The sequence below is a fragment of the Phyllostomus discolor genome, chromosome 8 (assembly GCF_004126475.2).
Source record: "Phyllostomus discolor isolate MPI-MPIP mPhyDis1 chromosome 8, mPhyDis1.pri.v3, whole genome shotgun sequence".
Classification (NCBI taxonomy): Eukaryota; Metazoa; Chordata; class Mammalia; order Chiroptera; family Phyllostomidae; genus Phyllostomus; species Phyllostomus discolor.
Genome location: NC_040910.2, coordinates 106,345,967 through 106,366,818, shown reverse-complemented (window position 1 = coordinate 106,366,818; position 20,852 = coordinate 106,345,967). Strand labels below are relative to the sequence as shown.

General features: G+C 60.9%; 1 protein-coding gene across 2 annotated transcripts; it reads left to right on the top strand.

The window, feature by feature from the left end:
- The first annotated feature begins 1,787 nt into the window (after positions 1–1,787).
- Positions 1,788–20,259, top strand: KCNH4 (potassium voltage-gated channel subfamily H member 4). 2 transcript variants are annotated; one of them, XM_028521184.2, is made up of 17 exons: positions 1,788–2,380; positions 4,320–4,553; positions 5,059–5,205; positions 5,331–5,458; positions 6,280–6,523; positions 6,889–7,046; positions 9,843–10,050; positions 11,111–11,305; positions 11,725–11,924; positions 13,522–13,771; positions 14,291–14,535; positions 15,410–15,448; positions 15,645–16,000; positions 16,268–16,374; positions 17,002–17,075; positions 18,328–19,021; positions 20,029–20,256. In XM_028521184.2, exons 1-16 carry the CDS (start codon positions 2,305–2,307, stop codon positions 18,721–18,723), a joined length of 3,057 nt encoding a protein of 1,018 aa, XP_028376985.1. In that variant the 5' UTR covers positions 1,788–2,304; the 3' UTR covers positions 18,724–19,021; positions 20,029–20,256. The 2 variants fall into 2 exon arrangements, with proteins under 2 accessions (XP_028376985.1, XP_035889810.1); XM_036033917.1 differs by having other exon boundaries at positions 2,175–2,380; positions 18,328–19,025; positions 20,029–20,259.
- Positions 20,260–20,852: the final 593 nt, after the last annotated feature.

Below are 20,852 nucleotides of genomic sequence, written 5' to 3'. Positions count from 1 at the left end.
AAGCCCAGCTCTGGGACACCTCAGCTCCGGGGGTCGTTGAATACGAAACACTCCTGGATAGGGAGACCCCAGAGCAAGGATCCATGCAAGGTCTTGGGGTTCGGGAAAAACCTCAGATGTGCGTGCTTGGATGGGAGGATGTGGGACACGTCTCTCGATGCTCTTCTGTATCCGGCCTCTACCGTGAGACAGGAGAGGGAGGGGAGCAAGAAGGGCTGCCCAGAGGAGTCCCCGGGGGGAAGAGTTGCGGGTGGAGCCTGTGGAGAAGGCAGGGAATATGAGGTTCATCGTGAATCACCCAGAGTGGCTGCAGCGTGGGGTGGAGAGTGCGGGGAGAGGTGAGGCACCAGAGGGGAGGCGGTTAGGTCGTGCAGCCCGGATGATGAAGGCCTTTACAAGTCATCAGACTTTGCACTTTATTCTGTAGGTAGCTGCAAGTCACGAATGTGGGGATGGGGAGAGATTTTCCTGCAACTTGAGTGGAACACACCAGTTACCGGTTGAATTGTGCCTCCTCCCCAAATTCACGTGTTGATGCTCTAATCCCCGGCCCTTCAGAATGTGACCTTATTGGGAGGGTCATTGCAGATATAATTAGTTAAGATGAGGTCATATTGGAGTGGAGGCAGAGGTCTTATAAAAAGGGGGAATTTAGTCACAGAAATGCACGCAGGGAGAATCCGTGTGAACATAAAGGCAGAGGTGGGAGATGCATCTGCAAGCCAAAGTCTGCCAGCAACCCACCAGAAGCTAGAACAGAGGCATGGCACAGGCTCTCCCTCACAGCTTTCAGAAGGAACCAATCCTGCCATTATCTCGAGCTTGGACTTCTCGCCTCCGGAACTGTGAGACAATACTTTTTTGTTGTTTAAGTACCCAGTTTGCGGTACTCTGTTACAGGAGCCCTAAGAAGCTAATATAGCATCCAAAAGTAGAGACACAGAAAGACGTGACATTTTAAGCAATCTAACATCCCAGACGGTGCTGGGTTCATATTCTGTGGGGAGGGGGGCACAGGCAACTGGCGCGCCCTCTCCAAGACCATCTTTCCGCTCTCGCTGGCCTTCACTGTTTTGTTCCGGGAAGCAGCCACCTAAGCCTCCAGGCTCAGCTGCCCCAGTAATTTTCTGCTTCTGTGGTGAAAAAGTCCTTTGTCTGTTCTCACCTGGGTCCTTCTTACTGCTGTACTGGTTAAGTCTCAGTGAAGATGTAGTTCAAGGTCCAGCAGCGCACGGGAGATGTGCCAACTGACTCTATCCACCCTGAAATTGTCTTTCTCTGCCCCAGAGTGGCTTCTAGCCTCTCCTCCCCTTGCACGGCAGCAGAGAGAGGAGGGTTAAATCAGGACAGTGGGAAGAGTGAGAATAGAGAGAAAACTGCTCTCCAACACACTTATTTTGTGCCAATGACATGCCTTATGCTACTCAATTCTCACAAACACATGAGGTAAAGAAGTATTAGCTCCATTTTACAGATGAGAAAAGTGAGGCTCGGAGAGGCCAATCCACAGATTTAGTAAATGGCAGAGCCGGGATTCTCCCCGGTGGACTCCAAAGCTGTTTTCATCCACCCTGCTAGGCTCACGGGCAGAATTTGCCCGTGGGCCCTCTGCAAACTGAGGCGTACGTGAGGGCTAAGCAGTGTATTCTAGAAACTGAGACCCCAGCCTTGTCTCTCCCCAACCAGCAAAGCCAGCCGCATTAACCCTAGCTGGCTCACAAAGGAACAGCAGGGTTCTCAGGGTGCTGCAAGACAGCCCAACTCCAGCGGGCCGGCAGCCCTGTGAACCAGATACCATTTCCAGCGTGGGCGGCGAGTAGGGAAGCCCGTGGGGCGGAGCCACAAGGAGAGCCAGGGAACCACACGTGGGGGCGTGGCCACCCGGGAAGAGGCGTGTCTGGCACTCAAGCCCCGCCCCACCTCTTCGAACCTCTTCTCCCGGTAGGCGTGTCCCGAATTCTCTCCGCCAGAGACTCGCGTGGGCCGCTCCCCTTCCCCAGGAGGACCGCAGAGAGAGGTGCGGGTGTCGCTGGGTGGCCCCTCCCCGTGCGGGGCCACGTGGCGGGCGCGGGCCGAGCCCGGGGGGAAAGAATCTGGCCCGTGGGGAAAAGAACCACCGAGGCGGCGCCGAGCCCAGGCGAAAGCTGCGGGGTTCGGAGCAGAGCGGCGGCGGCGGCGGTTAGAGAGAGGGTAGGAGGCAGGCGGGCGCATGGGGCGCCCCGGCCCCGCCGGCAGCGCGCCCCCTTGGGCCCCGCCGAGCTGAACGCACCCCACCGCCAAGCCTCGAACTCGCGCCCCGAGGCCATGCCAGTCATGAAGGGGTTGCTGGCCCCACAAAACACCTTCCTGGACACGATCGCCACCCGTTTCGACGGCACGCGTGAGTGGGGCGGAGGCTGGGGCCGGGGGTTCGAGCTGGGCGCCAAGACCGGGCCAGCTTGGGTCTTCCGGAGGTGGTGAGGCCGGAGGCGAGAAGGAGAGTGGAGCTGAGGGTCTAGGAACTTCCGAAGCCGCGGTGAAGCAACGGCGTTGGCAGCGCCCTGCGAGGCGAGGCGGGGAGAGAGCCCAGAGCGCCGGGGGCCGAGAGAGCGAGCGGGTGTGACTGGAGGCGTGGAAGGCTCTCTGTGCGGCATCGCACAGAGAGGACGCTCCTGGGGAGCGTCCCACTCCGGGGCAGAGCCCGGCCAGGGCCGTGGGGGGCGGTATCCGAGACGCCGAGGTCGGACGTCTGCAGTCCCGAGCTCTGGAGTCCACGCCCAGACGGCTCCAGCGCCCCCTTCCCCCAGGAAAAGAGAGAGGGAGGGAGGCAGAGAAGACCAGACTTCGGCAGGACCTAGTTTAGATTCAGGCCACGCACCCCAAGAGCGTGGCGCGTCTGCGTCTGAGGGAGGTGAGGCAGGAGAAGGGGGGTGGTCCGTGGGAGGAAGGGAACTCCCCGCTCGCCCACCCCAGCGTGGGCTGCAGGTTCAGCACCTCGGACAGCCACACGCCTCCCTCCCCGCCCCTCCTCCCGCAGATCCCTTTTCCTACTTTGCAGCCTGGAGATCGCCGCCCGCCGCCCCTCTCGGGCACCCTCGCTGGGATGGTGGGGGTGCTACCCTGCTGGGGGGCGGGAGCAGCGGTACCCGAGGGCGGAAACTGAGCTGCCGGGGGACCTACCCTCCTCCCCACCCTTCCTCCACACCCGCCTCCCTTGTTTCCATAGCGCCCATCACCGGGGCAACGGGCTCTGGGACGGAAGAAGGAAGCCGCCGCTGCCCAGGACCCAGCAGCACCTCCCAGGCACCGTCCGTGTCCCCACCAGCCACCCCACCCTCATGCAGTCACCCTTCCTAGCGTCCTGGGGCTGGCTGTGTCTCAGGCCCCTTCCCTCAGCGGAGACTGTCCCTAGGTGGCCCCTAGAGCACCCCCTGTGGCCTCCCACCCTTTGGACCTGGAGGGAGCTAACTCGGGTCCTGCTGCTGGCGTTGCTGGACCCACAGCTCCACTGCCTGGTCCTGCCAGACTCGGAGCCCTGGGGACAGGCCCCCTGAAATTAGCTACAGAGATGCTAAAAAGAGAACCTTTCTTGGAAGGCAGGGAAGGAGGACACTACTCATATACTGTATCCCTCCTCCCACAGAGGGGATGAGTGAGTTTGGGTCATGTCTGCCGTTTAGCTTCCTATCGACAAAATGGGTGTGACATCCACAGAACCTCTGCCCTGTCCACTCTCGGACGGGACGACGGGGCGGGGGCTATGCTTTGACAGCTGTGCCGGTGTGGGGGTCTCGCTTCGCCTCCTCAGTGCGGCTCCGACTGTGTTAGCAGAGTTCTCCCCAGGTGACTGCTGTGACTCTCACGGCCACTGTGTGAGGAGGGCATACCCCCCCGCCCCCCCCACCCCACTTTGCAGCTCAGGAGGCTGAGCCACAGAGGAGCGGGTTAACCCGCTCAAGGCCACACTGTCAGTCACTGCAGAGGTGGGGTGCCGAGCCCGTGCCCTAACTCCCCGTGCCGTGCTGCCTCCCACAGTAAGGGCTCACTAGCTCGAAGGCAGGTGGATGAACAACATGAATTCTTTGGTCTCCTTCTCCAATCCCCTCGTAGTCCCCGTCCCAGTTCCAGGCCACCCTTAGGTCCCCGTCCTTCGTTCTATCTCTTCTTAACTCTGAGAATATCCCAGAGGGGGACCCAGGAATCACACAGAAGCCCGTGAGGCTTCTGACTCTGTCACCTCCCACCACAGGGGAGGTGTACCTCGTGGGAGGTACAGCCCACCCAGAAGCTGAGCTCCCCTCCTGGCCTTGACCTGATCTTGACCTCTTTTCTTTTCACAGATAGCAACTTCCTGCTGGCCAATGCACAGGGCTCAAGGGGCTTTCCCATCGTCTACTGCTCGGACGGCTTCTGCGAGCTCACGGGGTACGGCCGCACGGAGGTCATGCAGAAAACGTGCAGCTGCCGTTTCCTCTACGGCCCGGAGACCAGCGAGCCGGCCCTGCAGAGGCTCCACAAGGCCCTGGAGAGCCACCAGGAGCACAGGGCTGAAATCTGCTTCTACCGGAAAGACGGTGAGGGGCGTGGCCTGCCTGCAGCCCTGCCCAGACCCCGGGCCTTACCCAGAGTCCACTGGGCACAGTGGGAGCCCGGGTGCTGGTCCTCCCACTGCCACAAGCTGGCTGTGTGACACTGAATGGGTCCCTGACCCTCTCTGGGCCTTGGTTCTCCTGTCTGGAAGGTGAAGGAGTTGGCTGACGTATCTGAAGTTCTTTCCAGCCAAACCCTTTTTTTTTTTTAAAGATTTTATTTATTTATTTTTAGAGAGGGAAGGGAGGGAGAGAGAGAGAGAGAGAGAGAGACATCAATGTGCGGTTGCTGCGGGTTCTGGCCTGCAACCCAGGAATGTACCCTGGCTGGGAATCGAACCTTGGGACACTTTGGTTCCCAGCCCGTGCTCAATCCACTGAGCTATGCCAGCCAGGGCCAGCCAAACCCTTTAACGATGCCCAGGAACCTGGGGGAGTGAGGGACGCCACGGGCTGCTCACCTTCCCCCTCCATCTCTCCATACCCACAGGGTCAGCCTTTTGGTGCCTCCTGGACATGATGCCCATCAAGAATGAGATGGGGGAGGTTGTGCTTTTCCTCTTTTCCTTCAAGGACATCACTCAGAGTGGAGGCCCGGGTCTCGGCCCCTCAGGAAGCCATGGGGACAGTAATCATGGTAACTGCAAGTCTGGGGAGAAGGCGAGCACGGTCTGAGGTCCTAGCCCGAGGTCACACGAGACCTCTCCCTACCCAGCCTCCTGGGGTGTGCCCCTACTCATCTCCATACCTTCTTCCCAATAGACAACTCCCTTGGCAGGAGGGGAGCCCGGTCCAGACTTCGATTTGCCCGGAGACAGAGCCGTACCGCCTTACGCAGACTGACCGGCCACTTTGGCCGCCGGGGCCAGGGAAGCCTGAAAACCAATAATGTGAGTGCTGCCTTCACCCCAACATCTGCCAGCCGTGAGGCGGAGGCTCCCTGCCGCTGTCCCCCTGTTCCCCTGTCTGTCTGGTCTCCCTCCAGTGACTTGTCTCTCTGTCCACGTCTTGCAGCCAGCTCAGCTCTGTCCCAGGCCTCCCCCCGCCCACATCTCCTTCCGTCCCCATCTCCCTTGCTTCCCCGTGATTCACGTCGCTCTGCTCAGGAGTTAGCACAGGCCCGGGCTCTAACAGCAGCTATAGCATCTGCCTCTGGCTGACGAGGTTACCCTGCTGGAGGAGGGGGGAATCACAAGCTGTGTCCTAGGGGGAAAGCCCCCACGGGGGCCTCGCACCTGGCCCTGTCCTGCTCCTAGGACCCTGATGAAGCTACGGGACTGAGTTCCAACCCTCTCCGCAGTCCCTCGGGGCTACAGGGACAGGGGTGCTGTGCCAGCCTCCCCTCATTCACTCCTAGACACACTGATCCTCCACGGGGCCCCCGGGACCCAAGAGGAACTTGAAGGAGAAGTTCGTGGCCCCTCAAGCCAGGGCACGTGCCTGATTTGTCATCATATCCTCAGGCAGGGCGAAGGTCGTGCCTTCAAATATTCCCCAGAAAACACGATTGATTTGAAAGGCGTCCTGAGCGGTAGCTTGGCAGAGGAAGGGTCTGGTGCCGGCCCCTGGAACCCTCTCCTGCACTTCCTGCCTCTCCTGGTGGCTGTGTTTGCGGTGCCCACGCCCCCTCCCCCATGCCCAGCCTCTCCCTCCCCTGGCCTTGGCTCCTCTGGCCCCCAAGTGTCCCCAGCCACTGCCTCTCTCCCCTTAGAACGTGTTCGAGCCAAAGCCATCGGTGCCTGAGTACAAGGTGGCCTCCGTGGAGGGGTCCCGCTGCCTCCTCCTGCACTACAGCGTCCCCAAGGCCGTCTGGGACGGCCTCATCCTCCTCGCCACCTTCTACGTCGCAGTCACCGTCCCCTACAACGTCTGCTTCTCGGGCGACGACGACACCCCCATCACTTCCCGGCACACCCTCGTCAGCGACATCACCGTGGAGATGCTGTTCATCCTGGGTGAGAGCCTCTGCCCCCCATACCCTGGTGTGTGTGTGGGGGGGGGGGCGGCCGGGGGGGCCCACTCAGTCCAGCCTCGCCCTATTCTGGGCTGCAGGACCCAGTTACTCAGAGTACCCAGTTACCCATCGATCCCTGGGATTGTAAGTCGTAATGGCCCACGTGCCCTGATTCCTAACCCTGCAGCCTCTACCTCTTGCCCCGCTGCCTTAAGAACCAGCCGGAAGCCCCGTCGGTCCTCCCCTTCCCTGCCTCTCAGTCCATTCCAGGTCTCTAAGGCTTGTCCCCAGCTCACCCAGGTCCTTGGCCCCTCGGCCTGTGTTTCCAGGCCAAGACACCCTAGCAGCTGTCTCTCGCACCTGCAGATATCATCCTGAACTTCCGCACGACCTACGTGTCCCAGTCGGGCCAGGTGGTCTCTGCCCCCCGTTCCATCGGCCTCCACTACCTGGCCACCTGGTTCTTCGTGGACCTCATCGCCGCTCTGCCTTTTGACCTGCTTTACGTCTTCAACGTCACCGTGGTGAGCGACCCGCGTCCCACCCCACTGCGCGGCAGCCTGCCCTCCCGGCTCCGTCCGAGCGTCTCCCGTTAAGGGAGTGACTCCAGGCTCGGGCTCAGTCCCTCCTGTCCCTCCACCCGCGGATACGTGTCAGGAACCTGCTACAGGCAGAGCCCCACGTTCAGAGCTGCGAAGGCTCTGAGGGGGTCCGTGTGCTCTTGGGGACCTGGGCTCACAGACTCTGGGGAAAGCCGAGACAAACGGGAAGCTAAGTAGGGCTACCGAGGCGGCGCTGGCCTGGTGCCGAGCAAGTGGTACTTTTTACATTTTTACTCAACAAACAACGGATGAGCATTTGGCTGTCTGCAAAGCACGGTGTGGGGCATGGTCAGTGTGGGGAAGAGGAGCAAGGATTCAGCCTCCAAGCAGCCAAGCTGCTGAGGGGGCCTGACCCCTGGCGGGGACAGTGGGCACAGAAGACGAGGAGGTGAATGAAATGCAAGGTTAGGCCCAGTTACTGGCGGGGGGCACGGGGGAGGCTGGGCACGGAGCTAGCTGACCTTGGAGTTCCAGGCTGGAACATGGGCATGGATAGAAATGATAAAAAATCTAGCCAGTGCTGGGGAGGCCGGAGCACCCCAGCTGGGCAGAGGCGAGGGCAGCCTGGGGAGGGTCCGTGAGAGGTGGGAGTGGAGCCGGGCTGCAGATGAAGAGTGGGGTGGGCTGGCAGGAGAGGGAGCATTTGCGGGGAGCATGCAAACCCAGACGAGGAGGGACAGGGTGTCGGGTGGGTTTGGAGGTGGGGTGCTGAGACCCGTGTCCCCTCAGATCCCTAGGGGCTGCAGAGAAGTGCCCTTGAGTGGCCAGCCCCACACCCGGCCAGTAGGGAGTAGGTCATCTGGGGTCGAGGGGGAGGGAATCCCACCCTCGGTCCCCAGACCCCCTTGGTTTTGGTTGGGGAAGTGGTGAGCAGTTTCCCCGTGCGCGCCCCTCCCCGCCACACTCAGCTATAGCAGGAAACCACCTACACGCAGCCAGATTTAACTAGCCGCCAACGAGCGGTGGGCCTCTTCTCCTGGCTGTGTACAAGTGTGTGCATGCTCCCACACACGTGCGTGTGTGTGTGTCTGCCCCGGGGCCCTGGCCCTTCCAGGCACAGCTCCCAACCCTTCCGCAGCCCCTGTGCCCACCGGGCTGTCCCTGGGGAGAGGGAGGACTGCGGAGAGCCCCTGGCCCCCCCTCCCAGGCAGCTCCCCCTCCTCTGGTCCCTTCAGGAGCCCCTTATAGTTTACTAAGTTCTTTTACACGCACATCACTCAGGAGGGAGCCTTGCAGTAACCCTTCAGGGCAGATTCTCCTATCCTTCTTTTTCAGAGGGGGATACTGGGGTTCCGAGAGGTTAGGTGGCTTTCTGAAGGTCACACAGCTAGCAGTGATGGGCAGAAGATTGGGATGAGGTCTCCAGTCTCCTAGTCTAGTATTCTTTCCAACACAGAACCCTGCTTCCCAGGAAACCAGGGCACCTGAGTGGGTGGCCCGGTATTCGGGGAGGCGAGGGGCAGTGCTGGGGCTGGAGGGAGGTGGGGCCAGGAGGCACCGGCAGAGCTGTGGGACCGAAGGAGCTGGATCTGGGGCGGCCTGGGCAGAGGAGAGGAGGCCCCGAGGGAGCACAGCATGGGGACGGGAGGCTGAGGGAAGCCCTGAAGGACTAAGGTCGGGAGCTCTGGGAACCGGAGGCAGGCATTCAGCCCTGGAGAGGGTCCACAGGGCGGGACTCAGGGCCACCTCCTTCACCTAAAATGAGATAAAATGGCATGAGGTGACTCAATAGCCGTGCAGGGCCAGGGCTACCTGGGATGCTCCTGTAGATCCTGGAAGGACAGCGAAGGGCCTTCCTAGCAGGTGACCCACGCCGCCCCAGAGCGCCCAGCCCTAGCAGTGAGAAGGTAACCCTCACCGGCCTTTCATCCCCGAGCCCGGAAGAGCTAACCAAAGCTTTAATAACCCCAGTGAAAGCAGCTGTAGTGGCAATGACAGCTAACGTTTACAGGGCCCTTGCCAGGTGCCACACCCCATGAGGGCTAAGATCTTGGAGCCCAGGCTCCCTTAGTCCCTGCGGTCCCCCCTTAACACGTCAGCATGACCCTCTCGTCTGCAGCTGGCCCACAGAGAAGAAGGTCCCTGAGCCTTCCCTCGTCCTGGCCTGTCCCCACTCTACCACAAGTCTATCTCGAGGGTGACTCCCACCGCAAGTGCTGTTGTCACCGGCAACCAGCTCTTGTCCACAGTTGATTGCACCCAGGGCGCCAGGGACCTCGTGCATGGGCCAGAGGTCTTTCTGTCTGCTCCCCTGCCTTCGTCCGGGACTTGCTCTTTCGCCGACCACGGTGCTAAAAGGCAGCATGCCACCAAATGGATTTGGGGTGTCAGCCCCCTCATTTCCTTGGTCTGCGTCCTTGAGCAAGTCACTGATCTCTCTTAGTTTACTTACCTGTAAGTCAGGAGCAGGGAGGATCTTTGGGCTGAAGGCATCATCGTTTTATGAGGCTTACAACTACTTAGCCCAGCCCTGACACATAGTAAGTCCTTACCGTTAGCCATCATTAGTTTTTGCATCATTCCCCCTCCCCCCACCCCCCTGCACTTTCTGGCCACCTTCTTAGCACAGAGATGCTCTTCCTGCTGTAGCTTCCCCTGGCTCCAGGAGTCTGACGGCAAGGTGCTGGGGGGGGGGGGGGGGACACGTTGGGGGTGGGGCACGGAGGCTGCGGGGCGCTGTGCCTCTGACAGCCTCCCCCGCCCGCCGCCCGGCCGCAGACATCGCTGGTGCACCTGCTGAAGACAGTGCGGCTGCTGCGGCTGCTGCGGCTGCTGCAGAAGCTGGAGCGGTACTCGCAGTGCAGCGCCGTGGTGCTCACGCTGCTCACGTCCGCCTTCGCGCTCCTCGCCCACTGGATGGCCTGTGTCTGGTACGTCATCGGGCGCCGGGAGATGGAGGCCAATGACCCGCTGCTATGGGACATCGGTGAGCCACTGACCCCAGGCTTTCGCTGACCACCCACCCACCTGCCCTGCCACGCAGGCACCCAAGCCAATGCCACACCCCACACCCACACCCACATTCCTCTATTCATCCAACCAACATGCGTTGAGCTCCTTCCGGATCAGCACAGGAAGACTGATTTGAAGACCAGGGCTTTGCCGTGGGGGACCTCACAGCCTAGTAGGGGAGCAAGACTGGTGATAGAAAATCAAAAGGCAGTATCAGATGCACTCTAGTGGTAGGGAGGGTGTTTGGGGCAAAGGGAGCTGTACCCCTCCCGGGCCCCTCCCAGTGGCTCCTCTGCCGTGAAAATAGAGTCCACACTCAGTGCACGCCCTGCGTGCGGCAGCAGCCCGCTGGGTCCCCGCCCCGGGCCCCCTGAGCCGCAGCCACGCAGACCTCCCTCCAGCCCCCAGGTTGCACTGCTTTCTCACCGTGGGCCTTGAACATGCCTTCCTCTCTGGAATCCCCTCCCTGTGGTCTCCCCTCCCTTCACCTAATGACTTGTCTGTTCCTTGCAGCCTCAGCTAAAACGCTCTGTCCTAAGGGAGCCGCTCAGGAACCATGTTCTTCCCCCCCACCCCGCTGCGCTGGGCCTCCCTAACCTAGTGGGACTCCTAAGATACCCTCTAGCTCACTGTTAGGAGCTCGCCTCCCACCTGCAACAACAATTTATTTCACGTCTCTTTGGCCTCCAGACTGTAATTTCCACCAGGGCAGGGAGACTGTCTGGCTGGGTCAGGGTCCAGCACCCTGTACACAGGAGGTACTCAACAAACTGTGAGAGAGTGGCAGAGACCCCTAGCCAGGCAGCAGTGTGGGGCATTGGTGGCCTTGGGCTGCAGTGGTAACCAACCCACGGCACCGGGGCCCAGGCCACAGCTGCTCCTCACATTTCCTGTGCCAGCCCACGCAAACTTCCCCTCACCTCTATAAATACTTGACCAAATAGCTGACCTGCAAACACAGGCAGCTCAGGGAAACCCAGTTCGCCACCACTGGGTGCAGCTGAGGCTCCTTGCATCCGTTCTCCTCCCCGCAGGCTGGCTGCACGAGCTGGGCAAGCGGCTGGAGGTGCCCTATGTCAACGGCTCTGCAGGCGGTCCGTCGAGGCGCAGTGCCTACGTGGCTGCGCTTTATTTCACGCTGAGCAGCCTCACCAGCGTGGGCTTCGGCAACGTGTGTGCCAACACGGACGCCGAGAAGATCTTCTCCATCTGCACGATGCTCATAGGCGGTGAGACCAGGCCTGCCCAGCCCCGCCATGGCCCTGCTAAGCCCAGCTTGCAGATAGGGAAATGGGGGCCCAGAGAAGGCCATCCAGACAGCCCTGCATTCATTCATAGAGCTGTCCTCTGCACCTACTACGTGCCGGCCCCCAGGGATGCCACCGACAGGCGTGCCTCTTGCTAAGGGGATGGGAAACACACGTTCATGACCTATTTGTGGGGGAAGGGAATGAGAGAAGCATCAGGTCTGACGCCCCTTGGGACCACTTTCTAGTCCTCTCCCCAAGCCAGCACCTGGCACCAGGTAGGCACGCAGCAGCCCACTGGCTCTCCAGCCCTTCCCCAGGAACCCAGAGCCGCAACCAGGGTAGGGTGGGTTTGGGAGCCGGTGCCCACCCTAACCTGCTGCCCGCCACCCACGCTGCAGCGCTGATGCACGCGGTGGTGTTCGGGAACGTGACGGCCATCATCCAGCGCATGTACTCGCGCCGCTCGCTCTACCACCGCCGCATGAAGGACCTCAAGGACTTCATCCGCGTGCATCGCCTGCCGCGGCCGCTCAAGCAGCGCATGCTGGAGTACTTCCAGACCACGTGGGCCGTCAACGGCGGCATCGACGCCAACGAGGTAGGACGCTGGGACTCCTGGTCTGCGCCACGTGGGGGCGCAATGGCACAAGGGCTCCAGCCTCTCTGGGTTTGGAATACAGGCACCCAGGGTCCCGGGCCGTGAGGTGGTGTTCACGAGGGCACGCACCCACCCAAATCCACATCGCTTTTCCTGTACACTAGAATTTGGGAGCCTAAAGAGAGCTCAGGCCTTAGCGAATGCCCTGCTCCCTTCAGCCGCCATTTCCCCAGCACCTGCTGTGGCCCTGCCTCTGTGCTGGGCGCGGGGAGCTCCGAGGTGATCCCACGCAGCTCTTCGCCCCAGGGAGATGCCAGCCTGGCAAACAAATCACACAGTGAACGGGGCTCTGCTGTGGGGCTGTGTGTGCCTCTGGGCATCCTCACTGGGCCTGGGCCTCAAGGGGTCAGGGAAAGTGGCACAGGAGGCGGGACACCGTGAAGGACAATCAGGAAATCGGGCTTCTGGTCCAGGCAGAAAGAGCAATAGGAACTCAGGCCCGGAAATGCTGACGCAAAAGAGCAGGGCGAGTTCGGGGAACTGAGAGTAGCTCCGTGAGCCTTCGGGATCTGAGGCGCAAGCACTGGGGGGTGGAGAGAGAGAGAGAGAGGGCAAGAGGCTGGGGGGCTGGCCCAGCTCATAGATGGCCTTGACTTTGGACTTTATCCGCCAGAATGTCCAGGCTGGGGAGTGGCCTGGGGACCTGGGAGGTATTTCTGAGAGCAGGCAGGCGCCATGGGGCTCGGTGATCCCAGGTACAGGAGCGGAGCCCAGAGTGATTCCCAGGGCCCTGGCCTGGGGGAGGGGTGTGGTGGGGACAGGGCAGGAGGAAGGCTGGACTTAAGGGTGCAGATGAGGGTCCAAAGTGGGGCCGTGACGAGAGCGCGGTGCCTATGGGGGACCCAGGTGGAGTGTGCCTCAGAGTTAGTTGAAAATATAGGTCTGGACCCTGGGGTACAACCCCGGGCCCACAGGGAGTGTGGACGTCCTGGTGCTGGGTGCCATGGTGCAGGGAGAACGTGGAAAGTTAGCAGGGAGCCACGAGGCAGGCTGAGGATGAGGAGGCTGGGGAGGCGATGGGGACCAGGGAGAGCTCAGCCAAGCCACAGCGGCCAAAGGGCTCCATGACGTAAGGATGGAACGGCAAGTGTTCAGTTTGGCTCCTACGGGGTTGCTGGTGATGTTCAAGGTCTAGTGTAACCCTGCCATTCACAGGCAGCCCAGAGAGAGAAAGTGGCTTGCTCAAGGTCCACAGGGATTTAGGAGCAGGGCTGACTTCCAGGCTTGGGCTGACCCACCGGGGATGGTCCTTGCATTCTCGGGGCTGAGCAACCAGGACGAGTGTGAGTGACCAGTGTGCGTAACCCTGGTCCACGGACAGACGGGGCAAGACCTGGTCTCCGCCCAGCCGTCGGGGCCGCACACGAGTAAAATGGAGGCTAGACAAAAGCAGTCTTCCGGAAAGTGGGGAAGGGGTAACTTCTGAGCAGAGGGCGAGTTCGAGCTGTCTCCTCGGTGACAGCTCAGCACATGTGTGTAGAACTAGGGGAGCAGCTACAGGGCGGGTTGGCCGGAATGACCGACGGCCTTCCCGCAGTTGCTGCGCGACTTCCCCGACGAGCTGCGCGCCGACATCTCCCTGCACCTGAACCGGGAGATCCTGCAGCTGCCGCTGTTCGGCGCGGCCAGCCGGGGCTGCCTGCGGGCCCTCTCCCTGCACATCAAGGCCTCGTTCTGCGCGCCGGGCGAGTACCTGCTGCGCCGCGGGGACGCCCTGCAGGCCCACTACTACGTCTGCTCGGGCTCGCTTGAGGTGCTGCGGGACAACATGGTGCTGGCCATCCTGGGTGAGGATTGCACTGCCACCGACCCCTCCCCCTCCCCCCAGCGGCCTTGGGGACGGGGTGGGGGGGGGCGGGGGGCACTCCCGGTGGGTAGCTGGAATTCCTGCTGAGGAGCACTCTCTCTTGGTCCCTTCTCCCTACCACCGCCCCCTTTTGACCTTTCCCCTCAAGCTCTGCCCTGATCCCTTGGCCATCCCTCAACCCATTGACACTTCCTCAATTGGCTCTTCACTTCACCATTGACCTTCAACTCCATTGACCTTTACCCTTTAACCGACCCCCCTGGCCATTCTTTACTGATGGTTCCTCCAGCCCACTGCCGTCCCTCACTGACCGTCTGCCAGCTTCACCAGTCACTCTGCACTGACCTGTTCCTAATTCCACTGATCACTTCCATCAGTCCCATTGACCGGCCCCCTCCAGCCATCCTTCAAGCACGCTGACTGCCCCTCAAATCCATTGACTAGGAATACCCTCTTGGTCCCTCGGCCCCAGCTCACTGCCCCCATCCCTTCCCCACAGGGAAGGGGGACCTGATCGGGGCAGACACCACGGAGCTGGGGCAGGAGCCTGGGGTGGGAGCAGGCCCAACCTGCGTGCTGAAGACCAGCGCGGACGTGAAGGCGCTGACGTACTGCGGCCTGCAGCGGCTGAGCAGCCGCGGGCTGGCGGAGGTCCTGAAGCTCTATCCTGAGTACGCGGCCGCCTTCCGCGCTGGCCTGCCCCGCGACCTGACCTTCAACCTGCGCCAGGGCTCTGACACGAGTGTACGTAAGCCCCACCCCCGCACGGCCTCCATCTCCTCTGAGGTTCCTTCCTTTAACGCAGACCTCCGCCAGCCCCAGGGAGACCCTCAGGCATCGCCTTACACCCTGGAAACATCCTCTCTCCACCCCAGGCAACCCCATCCATTGCCCCTTCCGTGCTCACCACCGTCCAACCCTCCTGGCCTCCCCCTCTGGCCACCCCCCCCCCCACCCATGCAGCATCTCTCACCGCCTTTCCTTCCGACTCTGCTGACCCGTCACCTCCTGCTGCCCGTCCCTCAGCTTCGCTCCAGACTGCCCAGAGGGCCTGCACTTTGGAAACCATGCCCCCTGTGTGCTCCTCCTCGGTCCAGTCCCTCTCAGGACTGGGCGCCCTCCCCCGGGGCTTCCTCACTCACCGAATGTTCCCTGAGCCGGTTTTGGTTGAGGTCTATAGGTTACCCCTAGGCCTTTGTCTTTTTTTTTTTAATATTTTATTTATTTATTGTTAGAGTTGGGAAAGGAGGGAGAAAGAGAGAGAGAGAAACATCAATGTGTGGTTGCCTCTCATGTGGCCCCCACTGGGGACCCGGCCCGCAACCCAGGCATGTGCCCTGACTGGGAATCGAACTGGGAAGCAATGCTTTGGTTCGCAGCCCGCGCTCAATACACTGAGCTGCGCCTGCCAGCTAGGCCTTTGCCTTTTATTGCTTTTCACACTGACTCTCCAACCCCTCAGGATTTCTCTGAGCTGGAGTTGGAGGTATCTCTGACTCAAACCCACAAAAAGACCCCCTATTCTCAAACCCCAGAGCAGTGGTGGGTGGGACTAGGAGGTGCTGTACTGATGGAGTGGGGAGGGGTGAGTAAGCTGAACCCCCTCTGTCCCCAACAGGGCCTCGGCCGCTTCTCCCGGTCCCCTCGGCTCTCTCAGGTACCCTTCCCTTCCTGGGTGGAGCTGAGGTTGCGTGGCGGAGGAGACGCTGGGAGGGGGGCGCCTTTCCCTTGCTCCTCTGCTGTGGGAAGAAGGGAGAGGGAACTGGGGACATCACCTGCCAGTAAAGACTGTCGCTTAGTGACGAGGCCTGTCGTCCACTGTCCTGAGACATCAGCTGCCCCTCTGCCCACAGCCCCGCTCGGAAAGCCTCGGCTCCTCCTCGGACAAGACCCTGCCGTCCATCACGGAGGCCGAGGCCGGGGCCGGGCCTGGAGGTGGCCCCAGGCCCCGCAGGCCCCTCCTGCTGCCCAACCTCAGTCCAGCCCGGCCCCGCGGCTCCCTGGTCAGCCTTCTGGGTGACGAGCTGCCCCCATTCTCCTCGGCCCTGATCTCTTCCCCTTCCCTGTCCCCATCTCCGTCTCCTGCCCTGGCTGGCCAGGGCCGCAGCCCCTCCTCTTATGGCCCTGCCAGGGGCTCTGCCGCCAGGAAGCCCCCCCAGCTTCTTATCCCCCCACTGGGAACATTTGGACCTTCGGACCTCAGCCCCCGGTGAGGCACCAGCCGCCCCTGCCTGCCCCGCACCACTGCTGGCTTCCAGAACCTTCTCGAGGCTCTGCCCCCAGTGCTCCTCTCTGTCTCTGCCCCATGTGCCCGCCATGCCCTTCCCGACCCACCACAGCTTGCAACCCCACGCCTCGCCTCTGACTGCTGCTCCTCCCTAGCTCCCTGGCACCACGGCCGCATTCCCCCTCTGCTTGCTCTGCTCTGGCCCTCACCCTCTCCCGGTGGGACTGATGACCACTGCCCCCATCCCAGGGTAGTGGACGGCATTGAGGACTCCGGCAGCTCAGCGGAGGCCCCGGCATTCCAGTTCAGCAGGAGGCCTGAGCACCCCAGGTCCCACTCTCAGGCCCCTCCCCCAGGTAAGGGCCAGCAATGGACTCAACGCGCAGTCAGCCATTCACCTGCCATTCACACATTCATTCATCCGCCTATCCCTCCCACGGGAGGTAAGGGCCTGCCACGTGCCGGGGGCTGTGCTCGGAATGCACGGATAAACCAGAGCGGGCCCTCGTTCCTAGCGATCTCCCAGTCTCACGGGGGAGACCCCTGTGTACTCAGGTAAACGACTCCGCAACAGCGTGCTGATACCACACCTGAGACCAGGGCAGGGCTCTGAGGCAGGAAAGGAGAGCCCCCTTAGCTGTCCATCCTGGAGGAGGGGACTCTTGCATTGGGTCTTAAACCCTGGGTAAGCGCTTGAGGGGCAGAGTAAGGCAGGTGTCGAAATGCAAAGAGGCACGACAAGAGCGTGTTACTGTTCAGATATCAAAAGGAAGGTTCGTGCCTGGAAACCAGAAGAGTGGGCGGCCCGCGGAAATCACGGGGCCTCAAAAACAGCCCGAGAGTTTGGTCTCCCCATCATCCTGACCCCAGAGCTTCCTCTCCTCTGGTCCTCTGCCTGCCCAGTGACAGGAAGGGGCCCAGCCCGCGCCCCAGACAGATGCTCCCGGCACTCACTGTATCCCTCCGCCCCACTCTGTCTGCAGGGACCGGGCGCGGCCAGGAGCTGGCCGCCGGGGCTGAGGAAGTGAAGGAGAAGGTCTGCCGGCTGAACCAGGAGGTGGGTGGGGGCTGGCTCCTGCTCTCCAGCCTCGGAGAACATCATGCTGGGTCAGGGGCATGCCTTGTACAAAAGCGTTTCAGGATTTGGAGCCGGAGTCCTGAGTTTAAATATTCACACTAGCTGGGTGATCTTAGGCAAGGTCCCGCAACCTGTCTGGGCTTCGATTTCCTTGTCTAAAAATGGGGGACACGATCCATGTGCCGGAGTTGTCGTCAGGGTGCAGTGAGAGTGCGCAGGCGCCCTGCCCAAGCCCTGCACACGTGAAGTACTCAGCGATGGCAGCTCCCCCCCACCCCCCACCGGCTTAGGCCGTCCAGCCTGGAAGGGGGGCCTCTCCTCCCCGCCCCACCAGGGGATGCTCTCCTGCCCCGAATGCCCCTGACCACGTCCCAGTGCTCCAGGCTTTTCCCTTACCCCAGACCCAGGAAGCGAGTGCTAAGCAAACGTGGGGGTCGAGGACAGAGAGGCAGAGAGGCCTTCAGCCCCGGGGGCACCTGGAGCCCAATGTCTGAGTCCCGGTCGGGAAGAGCCCAGATGCTGTACTGGGAGACTCTGCCGCTACCTCTGCCTCCTCCCCAGGGATCTCAGAGTTGTCACCACAGCGAAGCCAGGCCCAGCCCTTGGGAGTCAGCCTTCCCTGCAGATAAACATCAATCATCCCTAGGGAGCAGCTGGGGGGAGGGGCAAGGCCTGGGGCTGGGGGCGGGGCCCAGCGCACGTTCTGCAGGGTTGAGGGCCAGTCCTGTCTCCGCTCACTGCTCTAGGCCAGCGGCTCCACGCCCGAGTGTCCTCTGGCACCTGGAAAAGCTGGTAGAATGTAGCTTCCTGGGTCTCTGCCCATTTGGAATGTGTGGGGTCCAGAAAGCCGCATTTGTATAAGTTTCTCGGTTGATTCTGCGCTCCCTGAAATTTGAACAACGCTTGACCTTGTGTGATGGGATCGCCTGACAGTGAGGCAACTTCTGTCATTTCAAAGCCACGCAGCCTCCTCAAGCACATTTTTGTGCATCTCCTAAAAGTGGGGTGTCGGGGAGGAGGGCAGTGGCTGCCATCACTAACCTTTTTTTTTGGAAAGGTCTGGGGTATTTCCATGGAGACCAGATAGCCCCTTCCTTGCTTCCCTCTCAGGGCGACCATGAGCCGAGAGTGGTTATGAAAAGACTTTGTCAGCTGTGGGGTGGGGTGGGGTGGGGGTGCACCCAGCAGGGTAGTCGTGACCCCTGGGAAACAATCCCCATGTTTCCCACAGATCTCCCGCCTCAACCAGGAAGTGTCTCAGCTCAGCCAGGAGCTCCGGCACATGATGGGCCTGCTGCAGGCCAGGCTGGGTCCCCCCGGCCACCCGACAGCCTCGGCGTGGCCCTCGGACCCTCCATGCCTCCAGCCCAGGCCTCCATGCCTCTCTCCCCATCTGTTGGGGCCATCACCTCGCCTCCAGGACACTACTCTCGCTGAGGTCCACTGCCCAGCCACCGTGGGGGCAGCAGAGACGAGAGCTGCCCCCTACGACCTGAGACCCTGCGTGTTGTCCCCCTACCCCTCAGAGCCGGACCCTCTGGGACCCTCCCCAGTGCCAGAGGCCTCACTCCGGACCCCAAGTCTCATGAGACACAGCTTCCGGTCCAGGTCAGACACGTTCCACTGACCCTGGCCCCGGGCCCAGGCCTGTCTGGGGCGGGCATTGCCACCCGCCACCAGGGAAAGGCTGGGCCCGTGGCCGCCCACCTCGGGTCAGCAGCCACCAGCTGGTCTGGTTGGCTCCGGATTCTAAGAACTTTTTCACAAAGCCTGGTCACTTCTGACCCTCTTTCCTTTTCCAAACCTCCTATCCTCTCTGGGAGGGGAGCCACCTGAGGCCGTGGAACCCGACAGGCATGAGAGTGAATGCGGTGCCCACTGGGCTGGGCAGATGAGACGTCCTGCCTTCTCCCCAGGACCTGGAGGCAGGTAGAGATGGGGGAGCGGGAGGGGGTGGGGAGGGCCCCAGATCCAGCCCGGGAAGAGTGAGGCAACAGCAGACAAGATCTTGGTGTCTAGAGCCGGAGGGATGGACAGATAGCCGATTCCACGCCAGAGATGGCGTAGTGACATTGTGAGGTCTTCTGTCCCCGCCCCTGCAGCTCTGCTGGAAACCTTGAGAGTAATGTTGCTCATTGCTCTCTAGAGGAATCTATTCTCCGAATCTAGAGGGCTAGATCTGAGGACCTGGCTGGCATTTGAGCAACCCAAGACTCCTTAGGCCTCCCACTATCAGCCCAAGCCGGAGGGGCTCACGGCATCCCACAGCCCACAGGGGAGACAAACCGATGACCCCCAGATACGTATTCCTGGCCTCTCAGCTTCTCTTTAAAATAGAAATGAGTTGCCACCATCAGAAATCAGGGGAATACACATAAAAACCCAGATTTCCTATCCCAGGCTCTCTGAAAAGTTTCGGGAGATCTGGTAATCCTGACCCAATATTCCACCTGGCAATAATCAGCTGGCGTGGGGCACCCCTGTCCTCTTTCGATGGGGCTGAACTCTCCCCCTCTTCACGGCCCCGGTGTTTCTTGACCATCCTGATAGCCCGCTGCCTTCCCTCGTTTGATTTTTTAAAAAGATTTTATTTATTTATTTTTAGAGAGGGAATGGAGGGAGAGAGAGAGAGAGAGAGAAACATCAATGTGCAGTTGCTGGGGGCTGCGGCCTGCAGCCCAGGCATGTGTCCTGACTGGGAATCAAACCTGCAACGCTTTGGTTCGCAGCCCGAGCTCAATCTACTGAGCTACACCAGCCAGGGCTCATTTGATTTTTTCTTTTTGGTCTGGTCTCTGGGGTTTTGAGTTTGCAGTCCTTGTCTTAGAGTGTGCTTGAAGGCTCCTATGTCCCAGCGGGCACTGTGGGAGCCCACCAATGTCTCTCTCCACCCTCTGGTCACGGGCCTGTCGACATCTTTGTCTCTCTGCAGGCTGTCACGGAAGGTGGTCTCTTCTGTCGCCAGCAACTTGAAACAGTTCCAGCAGCGCTCCCTGTCCCTCCCCCTGCCTCCAGGCCTCAGCCAAGTCTGTCCTCCCCTTTCCCAACATGGTCTCACTCAGGGCCCTGACCTCTCACAAACTCACCCTGGTCTCCAGCTCTCCTTTACCCCTCAACACCCTGGGCTCACTTTTGGATAGGAAATAAATTATTTATTTTTGTAGTTGTTGTCTCTGGCTGTTTCTAGAGGTTGGTCGGAGAGCCCCAGGGCTTTGGAGGAACCCACAGTGCAGCCACGCCCCCACCACACCCCAGGGCCCTGCCGCTGTCTCTAGAAAGGGGAGAGGCGCCAGCCAATTCACTTGGCACCACATTCACGCCAGCAGAGGCCCCAAGGATGAGGCAGAAACCTTAATGAGTCACTATGGGCCATTATACCCCCTCTTCTTTCTGCCCCAGTCACAGCCATAGATTCAGACACAGTATGTGGGGGGAGGGGGACAGAGTCCTGGCTCAGTCTCACCTCCAGGCCTGGAAAGGTGGCCCATGGGACTCCCCACTGATCCTGTACCTGCTGCAGGCCAGGTACAGCAGGACCTGGAGGAAGAGCTCGTCACCAGCCAAGAACCTGGTAGGAATCTCACGCTGCCCCACCCTCTTTGCTCTCCAAAGCCCTGCTTTCCCTCCTAGCCTTCACTTCTCTGATGACCATTGCAGAGATGGATGGGATGAGTGTCATGACTGCTGTTAGAAAGAGGGCCCCCCTGGAAACCAGAAGGAAATGAGTGTGGGCAGTTTTGTGGCAGGTCTTCCAAG

Coding starts and splice junctions, on each gene's coding strand:
- KCNH4 (XM_036033917.1), top strand. CDS start 2,305: ATGCCAGTCATGAAGGGGTTGCTGGCCCCACAAAACACCTTCCTGGAC. Junction 7,047..9,842: donor ACGTCTTCAACGTCACCGTG/GTGAGCGACCCG, acceptor GCCCGGCCGCAG/ACATCGCTGGTGCACCTGCT. Junction 16,375..17,001: donor CTCTCAGGCCCCTCCCCCAG/GTAAGGGCCAGC, acceptor CTCTGTCTGCAG/GGACCGGGCGCGGCCAGGAG.